The 18711-nt window shown below is 47.0% G+C and overlaps 5 protein-coding genes across 13 annotated transcripts in view, besides 1 other annotated feature; 2 read left to right on the top strand and 3 right to left on the bottom strand.

The window, feature by feature from the left end:
- Positions 1-6901, top strand: part of mtt (mangetout) — a 58339-nt gene extending 51438 nt beyond the window's left edge. For all 5 annotated transcript variants that reach the window (NM_136542.3, NM_001144147.2, NM_001273877.1 and 2 more), the window contains 6 exons: positions 298-432; positions 514-676; positions 791-1004; positions 1382-1533; positions 4198-4381; positions 4913-6901. In NM_136542.3, the coding sequence (NP_610386.2) occupies positions 298-432; positions 514-676; positions 791-1004; positions 1382-1533; positions 4198-4381; positions 4913-5442 (1378 nt within the window). In that variant the 3' untranslated portion in view covers positions 5443-6901. The remainder of the gene's footprint in view (positions 1-297; positions 433-513; positions 677-790; positions 1005-1381; positions 1534-4197; positions 4382-4912) is intronic.
- Positions 3507-3747: a mobile genetic element.
- Mal-A8 (Maltase A8) lies at positions 6896-8903 on the bottom strand. Its single transcript, NM_136540.3, has 4 exons — positions 7774-8903; positions 7262-7716; positions 7058-7201; positions 6896-6980 (listed from the first exon to the last, which is right to left on the bottom strand). Exons 1-4 carry the CDS (start codon positions 8872-8874, stop codon positions 6914-6916), a joined length of 1767 nt encoding a protein of 588 aa, NP_610384.1. The 5' UTR covers positions 8875-8903; the 3' UTR covers positions 6896-6913.
- A 290-nt stretch (positions 8904-9193) lies between these two features.
- Mal-A7 (Maltase A7) lies at positions 9194-12211 on the top strand. Of its 2 annotated transcripts, none has more exons than NM_001299269.1 (3): positions 9194-10778; positions 11003-11146; positions 11224-12211. In NM_001299269.1, the coding sequence occupies exons 1-3, from the start codon at positions 9208-9210 to the stop codon at positions 11306-11308; spliced, it is 1800 nt and encodes a 599-aa protein (NP_001286198.1). In that variant the 5' UTR covers positions 9194-9207; the 3' UTR covers positions 11309-12211. The 2 variants fall into 2 exon arrangements, with proteins under 2 accessions (NP_001286198.1, NP_610383.1); NM_136539.3 differs by having other exon boundaries at positions 11224-11419.
- A 1050-nt stretch (positions 12212-13261) lies between these two features.
- Mal-A6 (Maltase A6) lies at positions 13262-15699 on the bottom strand. 2 transcript variants are annotated; one of them, NM_165608.2, is made up of 3 exons: positions 14545-15699; positions 13871-14466; positions 13262-13801 (listed from the first exon to the last, which is right to left on the bottom strand). In NM_165608.2, exons 1-3 carry the CDS (start codon positions 15685-15687, stop codon positions 13735-13737), a joined length of 1806 nt encoding a protein of 601 aa, NP_724679.2. In that variant the 5' UTR covers positions 15688-15699; the 3' UTR covers positions 13262-13734. The 2 variants fall into 2 exon arrangements, with proteins under 2 accessions (NP_724679.2, NP_995779.2); NM_206057.3 differs by having other exon boundaries at positions 13661-13801.
- Positions 15700-15764: 65 nt separating this feature from the next.
- Positions 15765-18104, bottom strand: Mal-A5 (Maltase A5). Of its 3 annotated transcripts, NM_001299268.1 has the most exons (7): positions 17802-18104; positions 17284-17744; positions 16774-17226; positions 16404-16712; positions 16258-16346; positions 16061-16204; positions 15765-15993 (listed from the first exon to the last, which is right to left on the bottom strand). In NM_001299268.1, exons 1-7 carry the CDS (start codon positions 18010-18012, stop codon positions 15825-15827), a joined length of 1836 nt encoding a protein of 611 aa, NP_001286197.1. In that variant the 5' UTR covers positions 18013-18104; the 3' UTR covers positions 15765-15824. The 3 variants fall into 3 exon arrangements, with proteins under 3 accessions (NP_001286197.1, NP_610382.2, NP_001163088.1); NM_136538.4 differs by having other exon boundaries at positions 16258-16712; NM_001169617.2 differs by having other exon boundaries at positions 16258-16712; positions 17284-18104.
- Between the last annotated feature and the right edge of the window lie 607 nt (positions 18105-18711).

Below are 18711 nucleotides of genomic sequence, written 5' to 3'. Positions count from 1 at the left end.
GTTATTGTTATACTAGTGACAAGCTAAAGGATCTAGATCAAGCTGATCTGAGTGCCAAATATTTCATGAGGGCCTGTTTTCTAGCTATGTTTTTCTCTGACTGTATTTATTGGCACACAATTGTCCGCTTGCATGGATATGGAAAGCAATTAAAAAGTTTCACCCTTTCCGGGCAAACTTCGCCACAAAGTTAACCGGCAGACACATAAAAATGATGCATTAATTGGCGCAAGAAAACGTCGTCGCAAGTTTGAAACTGAAGTAACGCCTTTCCCTCCTTCACCTTCCACCCAACAGGCACAACGACACGCCCATAGTGCGTGCCTCTGGTCGGGAGCTGAGCTACATCCTGCTGGCGGGGATTTTCATGTGCTACGGTGTCACCTTTGCCCTGGTCCTGAAGCCGACCAACATAGTGTGTGCCATTCAGCGGTGAGTGTGCAAATTGCCGAGATGATGCGTGTGAATTTTCCTCCGAAACTCCCTCTTTTCCGCTTTTCCGCTTCCACACAGGTTTGGTGTCGGCTTCTGCTTCACGGTCGTTTATGCAGCACTGTTGACCAAAACGAATCGCATTGCACGGATCTTCAAAGCGGGCAAACAATCCGCCAAGAGGCCCTCCTTCATTAGTCCCAAGTCCCAGCTGGTAATCTGTGCGTGCCTGGTTAGTGTGCAGGTGAGTGTGTGGAGTGGTCTGGTGGCGCTCCTGGCGGTGACCGACGGGGCGGATGTGGAATCGAGATGCCCTGCGATGACTCCGTGTCATTCTTTCCATTCACTCCATTCGCAGATACTCATCAACGGCGTTTGGATGGTAATTGCGCCATCACATGCCATGCACCATTATCCCACACGCGAGGATAATCTGCTCGTCTGCGACTCGTACATCGACGCCTCCTACATGATTGCGTTCTCCTACCCAATCTTCCTGATTGTTATTTGCACGGTCTACGCGGTGCTCACGCGAAAGATTCCGGAGGCTTTCAACGAATCGAAGCATATTGGTGAGTAATTGAGCTTTTTATTTCCAGAAGAGCTATAATTCGGCGTAATTGGCATTGTATTGGAAGGGTCTGTACAAAAAGCCATGCATGGGTTTGCATTGTCTATAACCTGGTTCATTATAGCAGCAATGCTATTAACTGGTTTATTTAGTGCATAAAATAGCACAACATGTATGAATGAACTCCTTATAATTTAGTTATGTGTTTTGTATTTGGGTAATTTGGTTATTTCGAAACAATACACGCATGAAATATTTATAAGTCTATATTTTATGCATTGCAACCTCAGAGTTCTAGTGCAGAAATGTTTTATAATTATGAAGCCATAATGCCCATAATTGGCCACTTTGATTGATTACTTAACCCTATTGTTACAGGATTCACCATGTACACGACTTGTGTGATTTGGCTGGCTTTTGTACCGCTCTACTTCGGAACCGCCAACCACGTTCCGCTGCGCATCACCAGCATGTCGGTGACCATCAGCTTATCCGCCAGCGTGACCATCGCCTGTCTCTTTTCGCCCAAGGTGAGTGAGTCCGGATAGCTGGGAGTGGGTTGGGCTTCGGCTTGGGGGGATTCATATCCACACGGGTCCTCTGTAAATTGATTGGTAATTGCGTTATGCATTAATTATTGCGCATTTATCTGGCGACCGTTGAATGATTTTTGGTGCCACAGTATGCAGAAGCCATCGGCGATTTTATTCCATTTCATTCCGTTTATTCAGGACGCGTGGACGAGTGTTTCATTAAAATGCAATAAGACGGAAGATGAGGACAGGCGGAAGCCAAGGGTTTGGCAATTCAACAACCGGCTGCATCGATTGCGATGTGTTGCTTCCAACCATATTGTTTTTAATGCCTACCCTTCCTCTTGGTCCATATTCCTTGGTCCTTGCCCATTTCATGATGTTTCCCCGAGATGAAGCTTAAATGTCAACAAGCCATGTTCTCCCACGGAGCTGAACTGGTCATGATCTCCTCCCAAAGGCGCGCGTCCTTTATGTTGGCATACTCGGTCCCCATGCCAACATATTTTTTAATACGCCCTGCTATTAGCTATTAAGATGCAAGTAAACTGCCAGACAAGCCAAATATAGCCAGCCAGTTGAGTTCATGGACTAGATGATGCAGCATGGCAAAGAAGCTGTTTACCCCGATATTAAACGTCAAGGAGGAAGCTTACATTTAAGCACTGATATCTTCATTACACGGAAACACGACCTTTGACAGCAATGTGCAATGTGAAACGCAGGAAAGGAATTTTATAAGAAAATGTCGAATAGCTTGTTTGATTATTTTTTTTGTATAAGTATTCCAAGCATGAAAGTTAGATCAGAAAATCCAAGTTATATTGGCAAATAATGAAAGTCTCTTAATTGTATGGCTATTAAAGGGGAAACACTTTTCTAGTTAGTTTCCAAAGGCTTCCATATAACACTTAAAGATGCCAGAAAGGACCTTCGCCAGTGTCTATGCCATTGAAGAGCAAGGAGGTAGAAATAGTAAATCAGCCAGAAACTTGATTAGCAACGGAGCGGAGCTCCCACAACCGCACACGTCATAGTTCTTGGTCCCGGAGCGGAGCAAGCTACAGTTTATGGTCTGTCTGCATATTCCGGGTGCAAAGTAGAACAAAACCCGGGGAGGCGAAGGGCCGTAAACACTCAGCAAAAGGCTATTATTAAATGTCGGAGTGGAGCATACTTCTTGGCCCAGTGGCTGCTAACCGGGCCAACTGTACGCTATCAGATGTCACCTAATGCACGGTTGGTTTGCGACGAGGAAGGAACACTGTACTGCGCACACGGCAAATACAGTGTGCACAAGCACACGAACCGCACCGTACACCTTGAGCCATAAAAATGCAATTTACAACTGGTTGTGTCTGGCAAAAGGAAAACAATAAAAGGCTGCCATGAATGCGGCATGCCACACAACAACTGGGGATCACCGGACCAAGAGGCAACAAACTAAGGCCCTGGCGCAAAGGTGCCGGCAGCCACGCCTCCTTCCGCAGGACAAAGGCTGGCAACCGAGGTGGCAAGCCATTCCGACTTCCGACTGCCACGCGCCCTTTCTGCTGTCCGTCCGGCTCTGCCGCAGTTTGTTTTCGAACTTGCCGCGTTTGTTTGCGGTGAAAACAATAACAAGGGGCGTCCAAATGGCAGCCAAACAATGTCAAAGCAAAGCGGAAATGACCCACCGTGCAGGCTACGTAACAGTACGCAGCGTATCGCAAGTTGAAACCTGGAGCACTGCTCGCAATTTGCGCTAAATTTTCACTAAGCGTTTTATAGATGGTGCCATTCTAGTAAGGAGTATGTGTGCTCTGAACCAGGAACTCGCTCACGTGGCCAAAAACAAATTCGATTTGGCTTTAAATATATATTAGAAAGTCAAGACACCTCAAGAAATTGGTGGGAAAGTGTTTTCATGTATTGAATAGTAATCTTATTAGCGGTATTTTTTACACCTCACTAGTAGAGTGAAAGGGTAGACTAGTTTCGTTGAAAAGTATGTAACAGGTAAAAACAAGCATTTAAAGTATAAAGATTATTGATTGGAATCAATAGCAGATACGATCTGACCATGTCCGTCCATTCGTATTAACGTCGAAACTAATAAGTTGAGATAAAGCATACTGATTCCAGAGACGTAGACGCAGCACAAGTTTCCGTATTCAATATCCGTTCCGGCAGATCTTTCTATAGTCGGGGAACTCGACTATAGCGTTCCCTAAATTATATTTAAATTAATCAAACAAAAATGAACGAATGCGTGAACGTGTTATGATTTAATCCGTCTATTACATTGTTCATTGTTATATTATTCTTAAAGTGTAAGTATGGTAATATGGGGCTCAGGCGTGCACTTCTGCTCCCTGTAAGTGGCCCAAGTCGTTGGCCTTTGCTTTGACCACATTACTGCTGGCCGTAGAAGCAGGAAATGGCTAATGACACTTGAATTTGGATTAGGAATGGGACTTGGTGGTGGGCGTGGCAGGTCACGCACTGACTTCTAATCAAAGCCGTAAGATAAGCCATCTTGGGGAACAACGAAATTGGATATCGCCTCCAAATAGCTATTACACACAATGGGTCGTTCGATTAATGCCTCGAACGGGAAATTAACCTAATTGGAAAGACGCACTGCTTTTCTGACTCGACCCTACGCTTGTGTCCTTGCAGCTGTACATAATACTCATACGCCCCGAGCGCAACGTGCGCCAGAGTATGATGCCGCCTCGCTACGGCAACATGCACCGCACCGCTGGCACAGGACCCTCGTCCATGATGGCCGCCGCCGTGGTGACCGCCGCCACCTGTGCCCAGGAGGAGAAGATCCAGAAGCATATCACTCCCACAAACACAGGTCAGTAATTAAGGGATATCGGTTAACGAGTCCCGGGTCAGTAAGCGTAGCGCTCAAAATACACACACTTCGTGTCGGGCAAATGTATTATTGACATATGTAATTTGCTGTTGAATAGTGCAATTAAGAGGTATAACAGTTGCTTGCCTCGTTAATCATTATCGATCAATTAATCAAATTATTGAAAGTGAGTCGATTTTATCTCCTGACAATGTATTAATCGTATTTTGCAATGAATTTATATCAATTAAATTATATTACTTTATTAACCCATTGCACCAGCTGTACCTATCTCTCGTATTCATTTTTAATTTTTGTGGAAATGCTTCAATTAATTGAGAAAAGTTTATCATAAATTGGGTAATATAGCAAGTCTTAAAATAACTCAAGCTGTAAAAGCTGAACAGTTTTATCAAAGTAATAGTTAGGCTGACAATCAAAAGGTATATCCTTCTTAATTTAATTGATTTTAAAATGACTAGGATAAAGAATAAAACTGAATTTTTTCCATTCACTACCCATAACTTGCAGAAAACTCGCTAAAGACGAAGAAATTGTGCGAAATGGCCACTCAGACAATTTCCAGTATAATCACGTCGCTGGACATCAATGCGTACAATCAAATACCATATGCCGATCAATATGTGCCAAACAATGCCACAACGGCCACGACCACGCCCACAGATAAGGGCAGTGGCAACGGCAACAGCAACAGCAATAGCAATACGAATGGTAGTAGCAATAGCAACAGCAACAGCAATGGCGATGGCGATGTGGCAACAGAGCAAGTCGTGGCCAACAATAATAAAATCAATCAGCGACAACATGGCCAGCCGGCCGTGGCATTTGCCATCACATCGACTAACAATCACATAAGCGGCCCAGCAGCAACCATAACAACAACAGCGGCAACTGGCGAAACAACAACTGAGGCGCTGGTGGCTACAATAACAACTCCATTGGCAACGGTGGATGGCAGCGAAACCATGTCCGTGGCTCCCAACAATGGGCATGGAAACAACGGGAGCCAACGTCCGCCGGTCCTGCAAACAAACTTATAGCTAAACGCGCAACAATTGCAGCAACAGCTGCTGAAGGAGCAGCAGCGACAACAAGCCGAGCTGCAAACGCAACATCCGCAGCAGCAACATGGAACACAAAGCTCTTCCAGCGACACCGCCAGCACGGGCAGCGGCAGTGCGGCGAAGAAGCGGGCCGCAATTCCCGTTTAGCTGCCCCCGGAGATTCGAGATTCTCGCAACCATACGTAAGTAGAGGAAAGTGTCTGTTGACCCAAGCGATTCCCGGCATCAGTCTAGGGATGCGGAAAAGCAGACAAGAGGAGGGCAGGAGGTCGTGCTAGGACGGGACTAAATTGGGAGCAGCTGGGCCACAGAAATATCTTCAGATCTTAGAAGGCGAAATAATTCATTTACCACTTTTGTTCGCTTATTAATTTGAGTGAATTCTGGTTATACCTTACCCCCATAGACACAAATTATCTTAACGTTCTTTTATATAAGTTTATCGATAGCTGTACAACAATGTATCTCAATAATGAAGATATTCCTGTGGCACTTAAGGCTTTCTTCAGATTTTAACATGCACGCAAGAGTCATAAGTAAGTAAGAGTCGGCTGATCAAAAACCTTCGCAACTCTTCCCAAAAACAAATGTGTTTCTCCATTTTACACTTCAGCACAAGAGTTAAAAAATATATATTTAAAATAAATTGTCAACCTTAATCTATTAATAAGTGTTTAGTACTTAAGCTTATCTAGAATTCTAAGCGTTGTTTCAAAGCGTTCCGAAAGAAACAAAAAAATGAAAATGTGATATAATTTCAAAAATGTGTTTTCTACAACCGAAGCAACTTACAAGCTATCTGAATAGTACACGAAACTTATAGGCTAAGTGAGGCAAACGTTGTACAGTGAGCACTGGATAAAGAGGACTTTTCGAGGGCGCAATTATGTTCCAAAAGGGCTGGGACACAGCCCCTTTGCAATGTAGCAGCTAGTTAGAACAATTACAATTGCATTTATTGTGTTGTTTGAGCCCATCAACATGGTAGATTTAATTGTTGTCCAACTGAGATGTGTGTACATATGTATGTATGGTATTTAGGGGTGCATTTCTTAGTCGTAGCGACACCTCGATGTGAATTCGTATTAAAGTTAATTGTGAGCAGCTTTCAACTCGAAATGTGCTATCTCCGAAAACACATAGTTAAATATTTGTTAAAGAGCGCAAGTAATGCAATACATGTCTAGCCAAAACATGGGTACAAAAAATAGCGAAATTTGTTCGTTTTCCGTGTCTGTGTGTTCAGTGTAAATAGTCGTTAATGAGAATTCCATGGAACATCCAAGAATTGAATGTCTTTCAAATTAGTTACTTGATGTATAGTTAATATTACTATTATATAAAAAAAAAAAAAAACGCTAAATGTTTTTTGGCCGCATATGGATTTACGAATAAAGCAAGACGAATATCAAAGAATCAAAAACACTTTCCATTTAAAAAACGAGTTTTATTCGGTGGTTAAGACTAAGGCTTCCGAGGGATCCAGGCTCAAGGCTTTCGGATCGTACCGAGTGCTGTTCAAGAGACAATAAAAATATCAAATAAAAATTATAAAATAGCTTAATAAGCTAATGCGCTCTGCTCTACTTACCCCTCCTTCTTTGTGGAATCAATGCTTCTTATGAGCAGCTGCAGGCTTTCGGTACGGCTCTTGTCAAACTGACTCAAGTCAACGGTTTTAGCTACCGATCCGAAGTTAATGACAAGTACAATGGTGGCCGATTTGGTCAGAGATCTACAAAGGGCGCAACCAGGTAAGGTAACTACTAATCAGGAAAATTATCCCACAACCTACCGTTGGACTACGAAGATGTCCTCAGAAAGTGCCTGGTACTTTGTGGACCCATTTTGCAGAGTTTTAGAAGATTTCCGTAGTGCCACCAGTGCCTTGTATATCTTCAAGTGTGAGTGATCATCGCTTAATTCCTTCTCAACATTTATCGTTGCATAGTCAGCAGCCAGTGGCAACCAGGTGGAGGATCCATTCGTAAAACCGGCATTAGTGCCTCCAGTCCACTGGAATGGTGTCCTCTCTGGATCGCGGGTGTACTGTTCGTAGATGTTCGGATTCGAGTTGCAACCCCACGGATCAACAGTGTCCTCCCAGCTGATCTCCCCATCAGTCATGCCGATCTCCTCGCCCTGGTAGGTGACACTGACTCCCGGCAGAATCATCACCAGCATGTTCATGCCATCGATGTTTTCTTTTCCATACCGACTGGCTGCTCTTCGTTTGTCGTGATTTCCTAGCTGGAGTCGTTATTATTAGCACCAGATAGAGATAATAGGTTAATGGCCCTAACTTACCACCCAATTGGGTGTGCGACCTGCGGGCATGTTCTTTAGCCACAAATCGATTGCCTCCTGCACGTTGCTCGCAGAAAGACCGCTTTGCTCCATAACTGTGATCAAGTTGAAGTTGAAGGGTAAGTGGGCTCCCTCTGTGCTTCTATTCCCGTAGAACTGCATGGTAAACCAGGCGGGGGAGTACGTCTCTATCAGCAAGACACTCGAGTTGCCCCCGAAAATGCGTTTGTGGTCATCAAGTACAGTACGCCACTGATAAACCATATCTATAGTCTCTGGCTGATTTTCGATGTACGTGGTGGTCAGATAGTCGCGATCCTCTTTGTCCTCGGTGGCCCCACTCACAACCTCATCCGGAAATTGACCGTCGCTATCGGGCACGACCTCAAAAAGCGGAGGCAGTGCATCGCACCGGAATCCAGAGACGCCCTCGTTCAGCCAGTAGCGCAGCACCCGCTTCATCTGCTCCACAACCAGAGGATTGCGATAGTTCAGATCTGGCTGTTGCACTGCGAACTGGTGTAGGTAGTACTGCTGACGCACCTCGTTCCACTCCCAGGCACTTCCACGGAAGTATTGTAGCCAGTTGGTCGGAGGCTCCCTCTTCCCAGTGGTGGAATTTACCTTCCCGTCGTGCCACACGTAGTAGTCCTCGTAGCCCTTCTCTCTTTTAACCGACTTCAGGAACCACTCACTCTCGTTGCTTGAATGGTTGGGTACGAAGTCCAGGACGATCTTTAGATCCAGCTCCTTGGCTCGCTTGATCAATGTACGAAAATCCTCGAGTGTTCCGTACTCCGGTTGAATGTCAAAAAAATCGGATATGTCATAGCCAAAGTCGACCATGGGCGACTTGAAGATAGGCGATAGCCAAGCAGCCGTTACGCCCAAGTCCTTGAGATACTCCAGTTTGCTGGTTATGCCGTTCAAATCACCAATGCCATCGCCATCGGAGTCTTTGAAGGAGCGCGGGTAGATCTGATAGAACTGGGCGGTTTGCCACCAGTCCTTGGTCGTTTCACTGGACGAGCTCTGCACTTGACATGCCTCATTCGAGGCAATGGCTAATAGCAGAAGTGTTAGCAGCGACAAAAGCTCCATTGCCTGGGTCAAATCAAAATACCTTGTGCGAGCAGCCGGCAAGTGCTCGCCCTTTTATAGACTGTCCACACAACCGGTTAGATAAGACTTAAGTCTTTCAAAGTGGAAATGTTTTGATTACTCTAGGGTAAGTCACCCTAATCGATTGTGGAGCATTCACTTTGTCATCTTCGAAATTGTTATTGGAAAATTTCCAGCTCAAGTGTTCTTTCGAGTGTTTTGGTAAATGCATACCCTACTCGATGTGGGGCTATCATTTAAGCTCTGGTAATCCCGTTTCCGTATTTCTGTATAAAAGGAACAGCGCTGAGTCCTCGCTATCAAGTAATAAACATGCAGGGAACGCGGTTAGATCATTTTGGATTACTGGTTTGTGGGCTGGTTATACTGGCACATCCTAGCTGGTCATGTGAAACCACGACTTCGACGACAGTCACAAAGGACTGGTGGGAAAATGCCCAGTTTTATCAGATATACCCGCGATCCTTCATGGACTCCGACGGCGATGGAATCGGAGATTTGAATGGTATCACCAGTAAATTGGAGTACCTGAAGGATCTGGGAGTTACGGCAGCCTGGCTATCGCCCATTTTCACTTCGCCCATGGTGGACTTTGGCTACGATATATCCGACTTTTTTGACATTCAGCCGGAATACGGAACACTCGATGATTTCAGGGCTCTCATCAAGAGGGCAAACGAATTGGACCTAAAGATCATTCTGGATTTCGTACCCAATCACTCAAGTGATGAGAACTCTTGGTTTGTAAAATCTGTAAATCGAGAGAAGGGCTACGAGGACTACTACGTTTGGCATGACGGGAGGGTGAATGCCACTACTGGCGGGAGGGAACCCCCTTCCAATTGGCTGCAAGCTTTCCGAGGAAGTGCGTGGGAGTGGAACGAGAAACGTCAACAGTACTACCTACATCAGTTCGCAGTGCAGCAGGCTGATCTTAACTACCGAAATCCCCTGGTCGTGGAGCAGATGAAGCGAGTGCTTCGCTACTGGTTGGACCTTGGCGTTGCTGGCTTCCGCTGCGATGCCGTACCAGTGCTCTTTGAGATCGAGCCGGATGCAGATGGTCAGTATGCCGATGAAGAGCTTAGCGGTCTGACGGACGACGTCGACGACCGCAAGTACCTGAAGAGCGATCTCATCGAGAACCGGCCGGAGACCATTGACATGGCGTACCAGTGGCGCGTGGTGATGGATGACTACCAGCGCATCCACGGAGGCGAAACGAGGGTTCTTCTCATCGAGACATATGCTCCGCCCGCCTACACAATGCAGTTTTACGGAAATCGCTCAACGGCCGGGGCACATCTGCCCTTTAACTTCAATCTGATTACGGTTCTGGCAAGCGATGGTGTCTCTGCCGGATCCATCAAAACGGCAGTTGACAACTGGCTGGACAACCTGCCCGCCGGACGCACCGCCAACTGGGTTATAGGAAACCACGACCAGCGACGGGCGGCTAGTCGATATGGAACCGCCAATGCAGATGCCATGAACATGTTGGTCATGGTCCTTCCCGGAGCTAGTGTCACCTACCAGGGCGAAGAGCTGGGTATGACCGATGGCGAGATAAGCTGGGAAGACACCCAAGACCCAGCTGCCTGCAACTCGAATTCGGACATCTACGAGCAGTTCACACGTGATCCCTCGCGAACTCCCTTCCAGTGGACGAATGGCACCAACGCCGGGTTCTCCACTGCATCCAAGACATGGTTGCCACTGGCAGCAGACTACCAAACGCTGAATGTGGAAACGGAGGCCGCGGCTCAGCGCTCTCATCTGAAAATCTATAAGGCGCTGGTGGAACTGAGGAAATCGTCGCTTCCGCTGCAGAACGGATCCACTAAATATGGAGTTGTTGGGGAGAATGTGTTTGTGGTGAAGCGGTAAGTAAAGTTTAGCAACTAAGTTCATATTTGTCTCAAAATGTGGGGATATAAAGTGCGTATATAGCCCCGAGCCATAATAAACTGGTGAGCCAGTAAGTCACACTTCAGAAATGAAATATGCCAACCGCATAAAAGTAGTTTCTTCGCCAAGAGTTATGCACCGGGAGCTACGTATACTGCAGAAATTCCTTCGAGTACGTACCGAACCATTACCTTTACAGTTACATCTCCGGCTCTGCATCCATAATTTATGTGGCCAACTTTGCCAGCAAGGGTGTCACTGTGGATTTATACGAATTCGACAAGACGCTGCCCACCCACTTGACGCTCCTTATCCGCAGCCTGCAGTCCTCGAAGGCGGAGGGGTAAGGCATCTCGTCCCCATCTTGACCATCTGACCATCTGACCGACTGTTCTGACATTTGTGCGGACATCTTTTCAGCTCTCAGTTCGAGGTGACCGGATTGAGTCTGGCTGCCGGCGAGGCCTTGGTATTGAGCAGCAGCAGTTCTTCCCGGTTCGATTAAATGGCGATTCCCACCAGGCGCACTTGAATCACACTAAGTCAGGCCACTCAATCGGTATTTATCTTCGGCTAAAAGCAAATATGCCGTGGCTTGCATAAATAAATATATAAGCGAAAAACCAGACAAACAACCCACTCCACCCCAGAAACACAGCACATATCCTGAAATCTACCCCACCACCACTCGGAGATAAGCTCAAGTGCCCGGCATACTCTTTTAATTCCCACTCGGCGGCGGGCTCCGCATTTAAAGTATTTACACACAAATTAAAGTCAAGCAAAAGTCCCGGCCTCGCCAAGTATTTGCTGTTCTACAATGTGTGTGCCTAAGAGCCTAAGAATGTGTGTTACACACAATGTAAATACGGACGGCGACCAGGGACTAGGCCTAAAATTGTGGATGTTGGCCTGGGACCAGGCCCCCATCATCTCGGAGCACTTTGAAGTCGGGACCGTCACAAGGGGCCTCATAAGTTCACCCAAATAGGTGGGGAGGTTTTCATAGCTAGATTTATTACCAATCTCGGAAATTCGTGAAACAGCCCTGCAGTATTTACTCTTGTATTCGCGTACGAAGGAGAGGGCAGGCGAAGGCAGAACTTCAATTGCGTTATAAATAATTAAATTGCGTTTACGCATGGTAATTGGCAGACGCCTTGCGATGCCCGAGCATCAAGTATACGCACCATACTCTTTGAAACTTATTCCGCTAAGCATACATACTTTGGCGAAAAACTTGAGTTGGCTAAGAAGTTGGGTAGAATGCCTTTCGGACCGCTTGATCCGTCCCAAATACCAACTCGGTAATCACGACTTGTTCGAGAAGAATGACGAGATTGAAATACGAAGTAAATGCATTAAGCGGTTTCCTCGAAATCCTTACAAATTATTGCGTCCCTTTGGGAAATCGCCCCATTCGATTTTGTTCGATTTTGCTTTGACGCTGAAAAATTAGCCGTGTCTGCTGGCAGAACCACAAAAATGAATGAAATGGAATCTTGTAAATGGCTGCGTGACCCGTCAGCCCATTAAAAAGGTCACCGACACGGCGACGAGTGGCTGGGCCACTTTACCCCTACGCACGTGACCAGAAACCTTAAAAAAATGAATGAAACTGTGAAAATGAAAACCGCAGGAAACAGACAGCGGACAGCAAGTCGCAGGCCAGGTGGCAGTCCAGTCGCACAAAGCCATCAGCCTTTGTGCATTTCATTTTCGGGCAGATAATGAAGTTAATTTCCCAAAGAGTCTGAGCCACAATGTTTGATGAAGGTGATGGGATGATTACATTTAATATGATTTTCATGATTTTCGCATATTTACGCTGGTCGCACAGAAGTTTGCTCCCCTTTCGATTGGAAAACTTTTAAAACGCATTAAGCTCGCAGTAATCTGCAAGGACTCATGGCCCAAAAAGTCGAAAGCGAGCAAAGCACAACCATCCCGGCACATCCTTGCACATTTGGGAAACGTATTCGAAGCTCCGACAGCGTTTGCATATTAATAATGCGAGGCTAATATTTGAGTTTGATTTCGGACCAGGTCCTAACGAGCTGCTCTCACTTCCCGCTCACTCGCTTTTGATTTGGCACGTGCCACCTGCAGAGCTGGCCTGGCAGGTGAGGCCTGAAAGTTCATTTAATCACTGGTCGCTCATTAATTGCACCGCAAACATGGCGCATAACTGGCGCCCAACGGGTTATCGGCACTCGCTCATTTGAATGGCTCTCACGTACCTGATGTTTTGCGGGATGATGTTTTGGGTACTGTTGACGTTTTTGGGGAAAGGGTTGCCAGCTAATGCCGCAAACATCGTGCCGATGACAGAACTATTGTAGGTGATGAGCTCTGGGGTTTTCAACTGGGCCTGATGATGGTACACAACAGTTTAAAGTGATTTGGGGTATCGGAAATTATGCTCGAGCTGACTAAAAATAGCGATTGTGTCGTTTTTGCCATAATTTCACTTAATTTTTATGAGTAAATTTAAAAGCTTAACAGGGTCCTTCTACATAGGGCTTTTAAGTGCGTGGGCTATACTTACTAGCGCACCCAGGCACCCACCCACACATTCAAAGCCCACGCACGCTCGCTTATGGTTGCCTCATTTCCGAATCACCTTCTGCGGTCCTTTGGTTTGCGTGGCAGCAACGCTGCGTATGCGTGATTTGTGTGTCTTATCAATCACGTCTAATGGAATTTCCTTTGCCTCCACCAGCAGCTCTCGTCGCGACTGTGACTCTTGAGCGAGGACAAAGTTCCTTAATAATTTATAATAAGTTGGCCCAGCACGCGACCTTAAAATTGAAAAGTTTTGCAATGTCGTTCGCCCCAATGACTTATGCGCCCATATAGCAAGACATTATCGATGTACTTTATGTATACGCATTGTTCTTCTTCAAACTTATGATTATGATTATGTAAACTCTAGACAGACTCCAAAATCAGGGCTGCGTAAGGCTCCAGCGTCAAGTTGCTCAGTGTGACGCTATCACTGCGATGAGGAGAGGGCAAAAGAAAAGTTAGCTGAGGACTTGACTATGGGATGGAAGAGGAGACTTACCCAACTGTGGCCTTGGCTTGCGGATTGAGCAGCTTGATTTTGTAGCTACCAGTCGCATATATGGCACTGGCTACGTCTATTCCAGAGACACTGGTGTCCAGCACATTGGCAACCAGCACGTAGGAGGGCTCCCCGCTCAGATACCTCCTAATGGCCACCACATTGTCGCCCACATTCGCATATCGAGTGGCGCCAAACTGCAGAGTCTTTGATTTTCGCAGATCCACCAGCTGCTTGTACAAGCTCAAGTGGCTGGGACTCGTGGAATTCTCCGCCTTTGCATTTACGGTAACATAGTTTGGATTTATTGGCAACCAGGTGGTGGCGTTGGTGGAGAAACCTGCGTTGGCCTCATCGCTCCACTGGAATGGAGTCCTGGCGGGATCGCGAGTGAACTGCTCGTAAATATCCGAGTTGGAATTGCAGGCCGCAGGATCCCGGCTGTCCTCCCAGCTGATGTCCAGGTCAGTCATTCCCAGTTCCTCTCCCTGATAAGTGATGCTCACGCCGGGCAGGAACATCTGCAGCATATTCATCAAGTCGATGCGGTTCTCGCCGTAGCGACTACCCACTCTCCGCTGATCGTGATTTCCCATCTGTTGATGAAAAGAATTATGTTTAGTTTTAAATAATATAAAAAAAAGAAGCCCTGGAGAATGTCCTGAATAACTCACCACCCAGTTTGCTGTCTGGCCAGCCGGCATTTGGCTCAACCAGCTACTGATTATCTTCACGAATCCCGTCGCATTGAGCTGAGTGTTGTTCTTGTCTCCATTGCCGCCAATAATGAACTGAAAATTAAAGGGCATCTGAGCACCCTTGGTGGTACGATTGCCATAGAACTGCATCACATAGTCCAGGCCGGAATAGGTCTCCACCATGATAACTCGCGTATCACCGCCGTGAATGCGTTGGTAATCGTCCAGCAGAGTGCGCCACTGGAAAACCATCTCCACCGTTTCGCGCAGATCCTGAGTGTAGATGTGCTTCAGATAGGAGGAGTCATCCGGATCATCGGTGTAGCCACTCAACGGCTCGTCGGGATACCGACCATCAGCGTCTGGCAAGACCTCAAAGCACCACGGCACCGCATCCATGCGGAACCCAGCTACTCCACGATCCAACCAGTAGGTGAGCACCCGCTTCATCTGGGCAACCACCGCTGGATTCCGGTAATTGAGATCCGGCTGCTTAACGGCGAACTGGTGGAGGTAGTATTGCTGGCGTTCATCGTTCCACTCCCAGGCGCTTCCGCGGAAGGCTTGTAGCCAGTTGGACGGTGGTTCCCTTTTCCCGGTAGTGGCATTCACGTAGCCATCGTGCCACATATAATAGTCCTCATAGCCTTTTTCCCTCTTAACCGACTTCTGGAACCAGACGTTTTCATCACTCGAGTGGTTCGGCACAAAGTCCAGGATGATCTTGATGTTCCGCTTTTTAGCCTCCGCGATCAGTTCATCGAAGTCGGCCAGGGTGCCGTACTCCGGCTGAATATCGAAGAAGTCAGAAATATCGTATCCGAAGTCCGCCATGGGCGAACTGTAGATGGGCGAAAGCCAGGTGGCAGTCACTCCAATCTCCTTTAGGTAGTCCAACTTGGAAATGATGCCCTGCAGGTCGCCAATGCCATCGCCATCGGAGTCCTTGTAGGAGCGCGGATAGATCTGATAAAATTGTGCCACTTGCCACCAATCTCGAGTGGTGTCCGCGGCCGTGGTCGCTCTCTCAAGGTCGAGATCCACTGCTGCTGCACTCCCAAGGGCGCAGTGGATCCCCAAAACGAGTATCGCTGCGATTAAGACTTTAAAACACGCCATGTCTGACTGACCAAGTAAGCTGGTGGGATCCCGCTTTTATAGACGGCCCCCCAGAGATTTCTCAACTGATAACAGTTCGAGTGCTTTGAATGACTTTATTGTGAGTATTTTATTATTAACTAGCATATGGTGGGAACTCATCGGCTGCTTAGATAGAGCCCCACTTGAGCCAGCCATAGATAAACCCCCAGCACGGGAAGAAAACGAGTTTCTCCGTTTGTGGCATAGCTATAATACGAGGAGGTGGTCTGCAGGACAAGCGAATCCTTGGGCTGGAGCTGCAGCGATGTTGAGTTCACGAGATCGCTAAAAGCAAGGGAGATATAAAAAGTAGCTTAAATAAAAAACCTAAGCAATTGCTCAATTGACCTACCCCACTTTGACTTGAGATCGCTCTGTGACCACCACAACTTTGAGTTGAGGTGGCAAGTCGGGGAAACTCTGCAGCAAATTTATGGTTTCTACTCCGTCGTAAATGTTCAAAAGGGTCAAGTACGTTGAATCACGCTCGAGATACCTGCGAAATCAATTGTTATTGTCGAAGCCAGTGGAAATATTTTTATCTGTCACCGTTTAACGGCCAAAACGGCGTCGCTGAGGGCCTTCACTTCAGTTTCGCCGCGTTTAAGGGTCTGGGACTGCTTCCTTAACTGCCAGAGCTGTTTGAAGACGTTCAGGTGACTAAGGGGCTTCTGCCGCTCCTGCTCCACATTCACCTCCTTGTAATCCACGGCGATGGGCAGCCAGGTCTTGCTGGCATTGCTGAACCCAGCGTCCTGGGCATCAGTCCACTGGAAGGGCGTTCGCTCCGGATCGCGGGAGTACTGCTCATAGATGCTGGGATTGGTGTTGCAGGCCGATGGATCCACCGTGTCCTTCCACGAGATCCACACATTGGTCATGCCCAGCTCCTCGCCCTGGTAGGTGACACTGGCGCCGGGCAGCGTGGCAGTGAGCATGTTTAGCATGTCCACACGATCCCTGCCCAGCCGGGAGCCCACTCGGGGCTGATCGTGGTTACCCAACTGGCAGAAAAGTCAATTAGTTAAGATGGAATGAATGTTTGTTGTCGCATGGACCACCTACCACCCAGTTGGCAGTGCGACCTTTGGGCATGTGCTGCAGCCACTTGAGCACTGTTCCCTCGTAGGCGTGGGCATTCGACGAGTTGGACAGCTCGCTTATCAGCAGAAAGTTGAACGGCAGCTGAGCGCCCTCCGCCGTCGCATTGCCGTAATACTGCATCACGATATCTATGGGTGAGTAGGTCTCGGCCATTAAGATGCGGTCCTCCCCGCCGTGCTCCCTCTGGTGCGCATCCAGAACAGCTCGCCACGAGTACACCAGGTCAATGGTCTCCGGCTGATCCTTGGTGTAGATGTGCTGCAGATAGCCATAGTCCTCGGGGTCGTTGTCCCAGTCGTTTCGCGGCTCATCACGGTACTGATTCTGATTATCCGGCGCTATTTCGAACACATGGGGCACTGCATCAATACGAAAGCCGGCTACTCCCTTGCCAAGCCAAAATCTCAAGACGTTCTGCGATTAAAAAATATTAACATTATATAAACAACTTCACTTGCGACTATTACTCACACTCATGGTCTCCCGGACCTTTGGGTTTCGATAGTTTAGATCCGGTTGCTTCTTCACGAACTGGTGCAGGTAGAACTCCTGACGACCTTCGTGCCACTGCCAGGCACTTCCCCGGAAAACGCTAATCCAATTGGAGGGCGGATGCCGATTGCCGTTTTCCATACGCCCAGGATGCCATACGTAGAAGTCCTTGAATTCCGGATCACGAGCCGCCGAGCGACGGAACCACTCACATTCATCACTCGAATGGTTTGGCACAAAGTCCAGGATGATCTTGATGTCTAGCTTTTTGGCAACCTCCATCAGGTGTTCAAAGTCCGCCATTGTTCCGAAAATAGGAGCAATCTCAGTGAAGTTGGCTATATCGTAGCCAAAGTCTGCCATGGGTGAGGTGAAGATGGGCGATAGCCAAGTGGCCGTGATTCCCAGCTCCTTAAGGTATGGAAGTTGCTCCGCGATGCCTGCCAAGCAAGTTAATTATATTTACTGATACATACTTATTTAATCGCTCTCCTCACCATTCAGATCACCCACGCCATCGCCGTTGCTGTCTTTAAATGACCTTGGGTAGATCTGATAGAAGGCCGCGGTCTGCCACCACTTGAGGTCAGCGCCATGGTCCCCGATGCCAACAAAATCCGCATGGTAATTGGGATACGGTTGGCCCAGAGTTGGGCAGTGTAACTGGAGGAGCACTGCCAAGAACGCTATCAGTCGGTATTTTATCATTGCAACAGACTGTATTTAATAAAGCGGTCTGATTAAAGCAGATCTGCCTTGGGCAGAAGACAAATGCGACTGACGATCGAATGCAAACAGAATTATGCGAGGCCTTCCATATTTAAATTTCAGAGAGTGCGGGAGAAAAGTGCATGGGCTTAGTTGTTGAGTAGGTACATATATCAAGTAAAAATATTGCATAAGTGCATCGAATGAAATTATTCGATAAATTAACATAGATAGTTACGCAACGAGGAATATATTGTTCAACAAATATATTTTACATAAGCTTTGGAAATTTGTTAGCCGACCCCTTTTGATCATTTTCTACGCCCATGCAGAATATGCATGATTTTATTTATAAACTGCGCACCCGCTCGAGAGAAAAAAGAGAGCACAGCGAAGATCTTGTGAGAAACATGAGCACCACGCTCAGTAGACAGTTATATGCGATCGCTGATTTCTGGGGAGGGGTACCTAGTACTTATCAGCGAAGAGGATCATAGGTGCATATTGACTAAGAAAACATTTAGAGTATTGTAAAAACACATATCTAGTCCGACCCGTTGGAGGTTTGTGACAAATCTCTCCCCAATAACCATCACATATAATGTTTTAGCATTTAGTACATTTTTGAATAAACTAAATTTCCTAGTAACCAAGGAATAAGTGATTCTACAAGAAAGCTTGGAGCTTTCTTACTGGTAT

This window comes from Drosophila melanogaster, chromosome 2R (genome assembly GCF_000001215.4).
Source record: "Drosophila melanogaster chromosome 2R".
Classification (NCBI taxonomy): Eukaryota; Metazoa; Arthropoda; class Insecta; order Diptera; family Drosophilidae; genus Drosophila; species Drosophila melanogaster.
The sequence above is the reverse complement of the archived record's forward strand: the minus strand, read 5'-3'. Positions and strand labels throughout refer to the sequence as shown.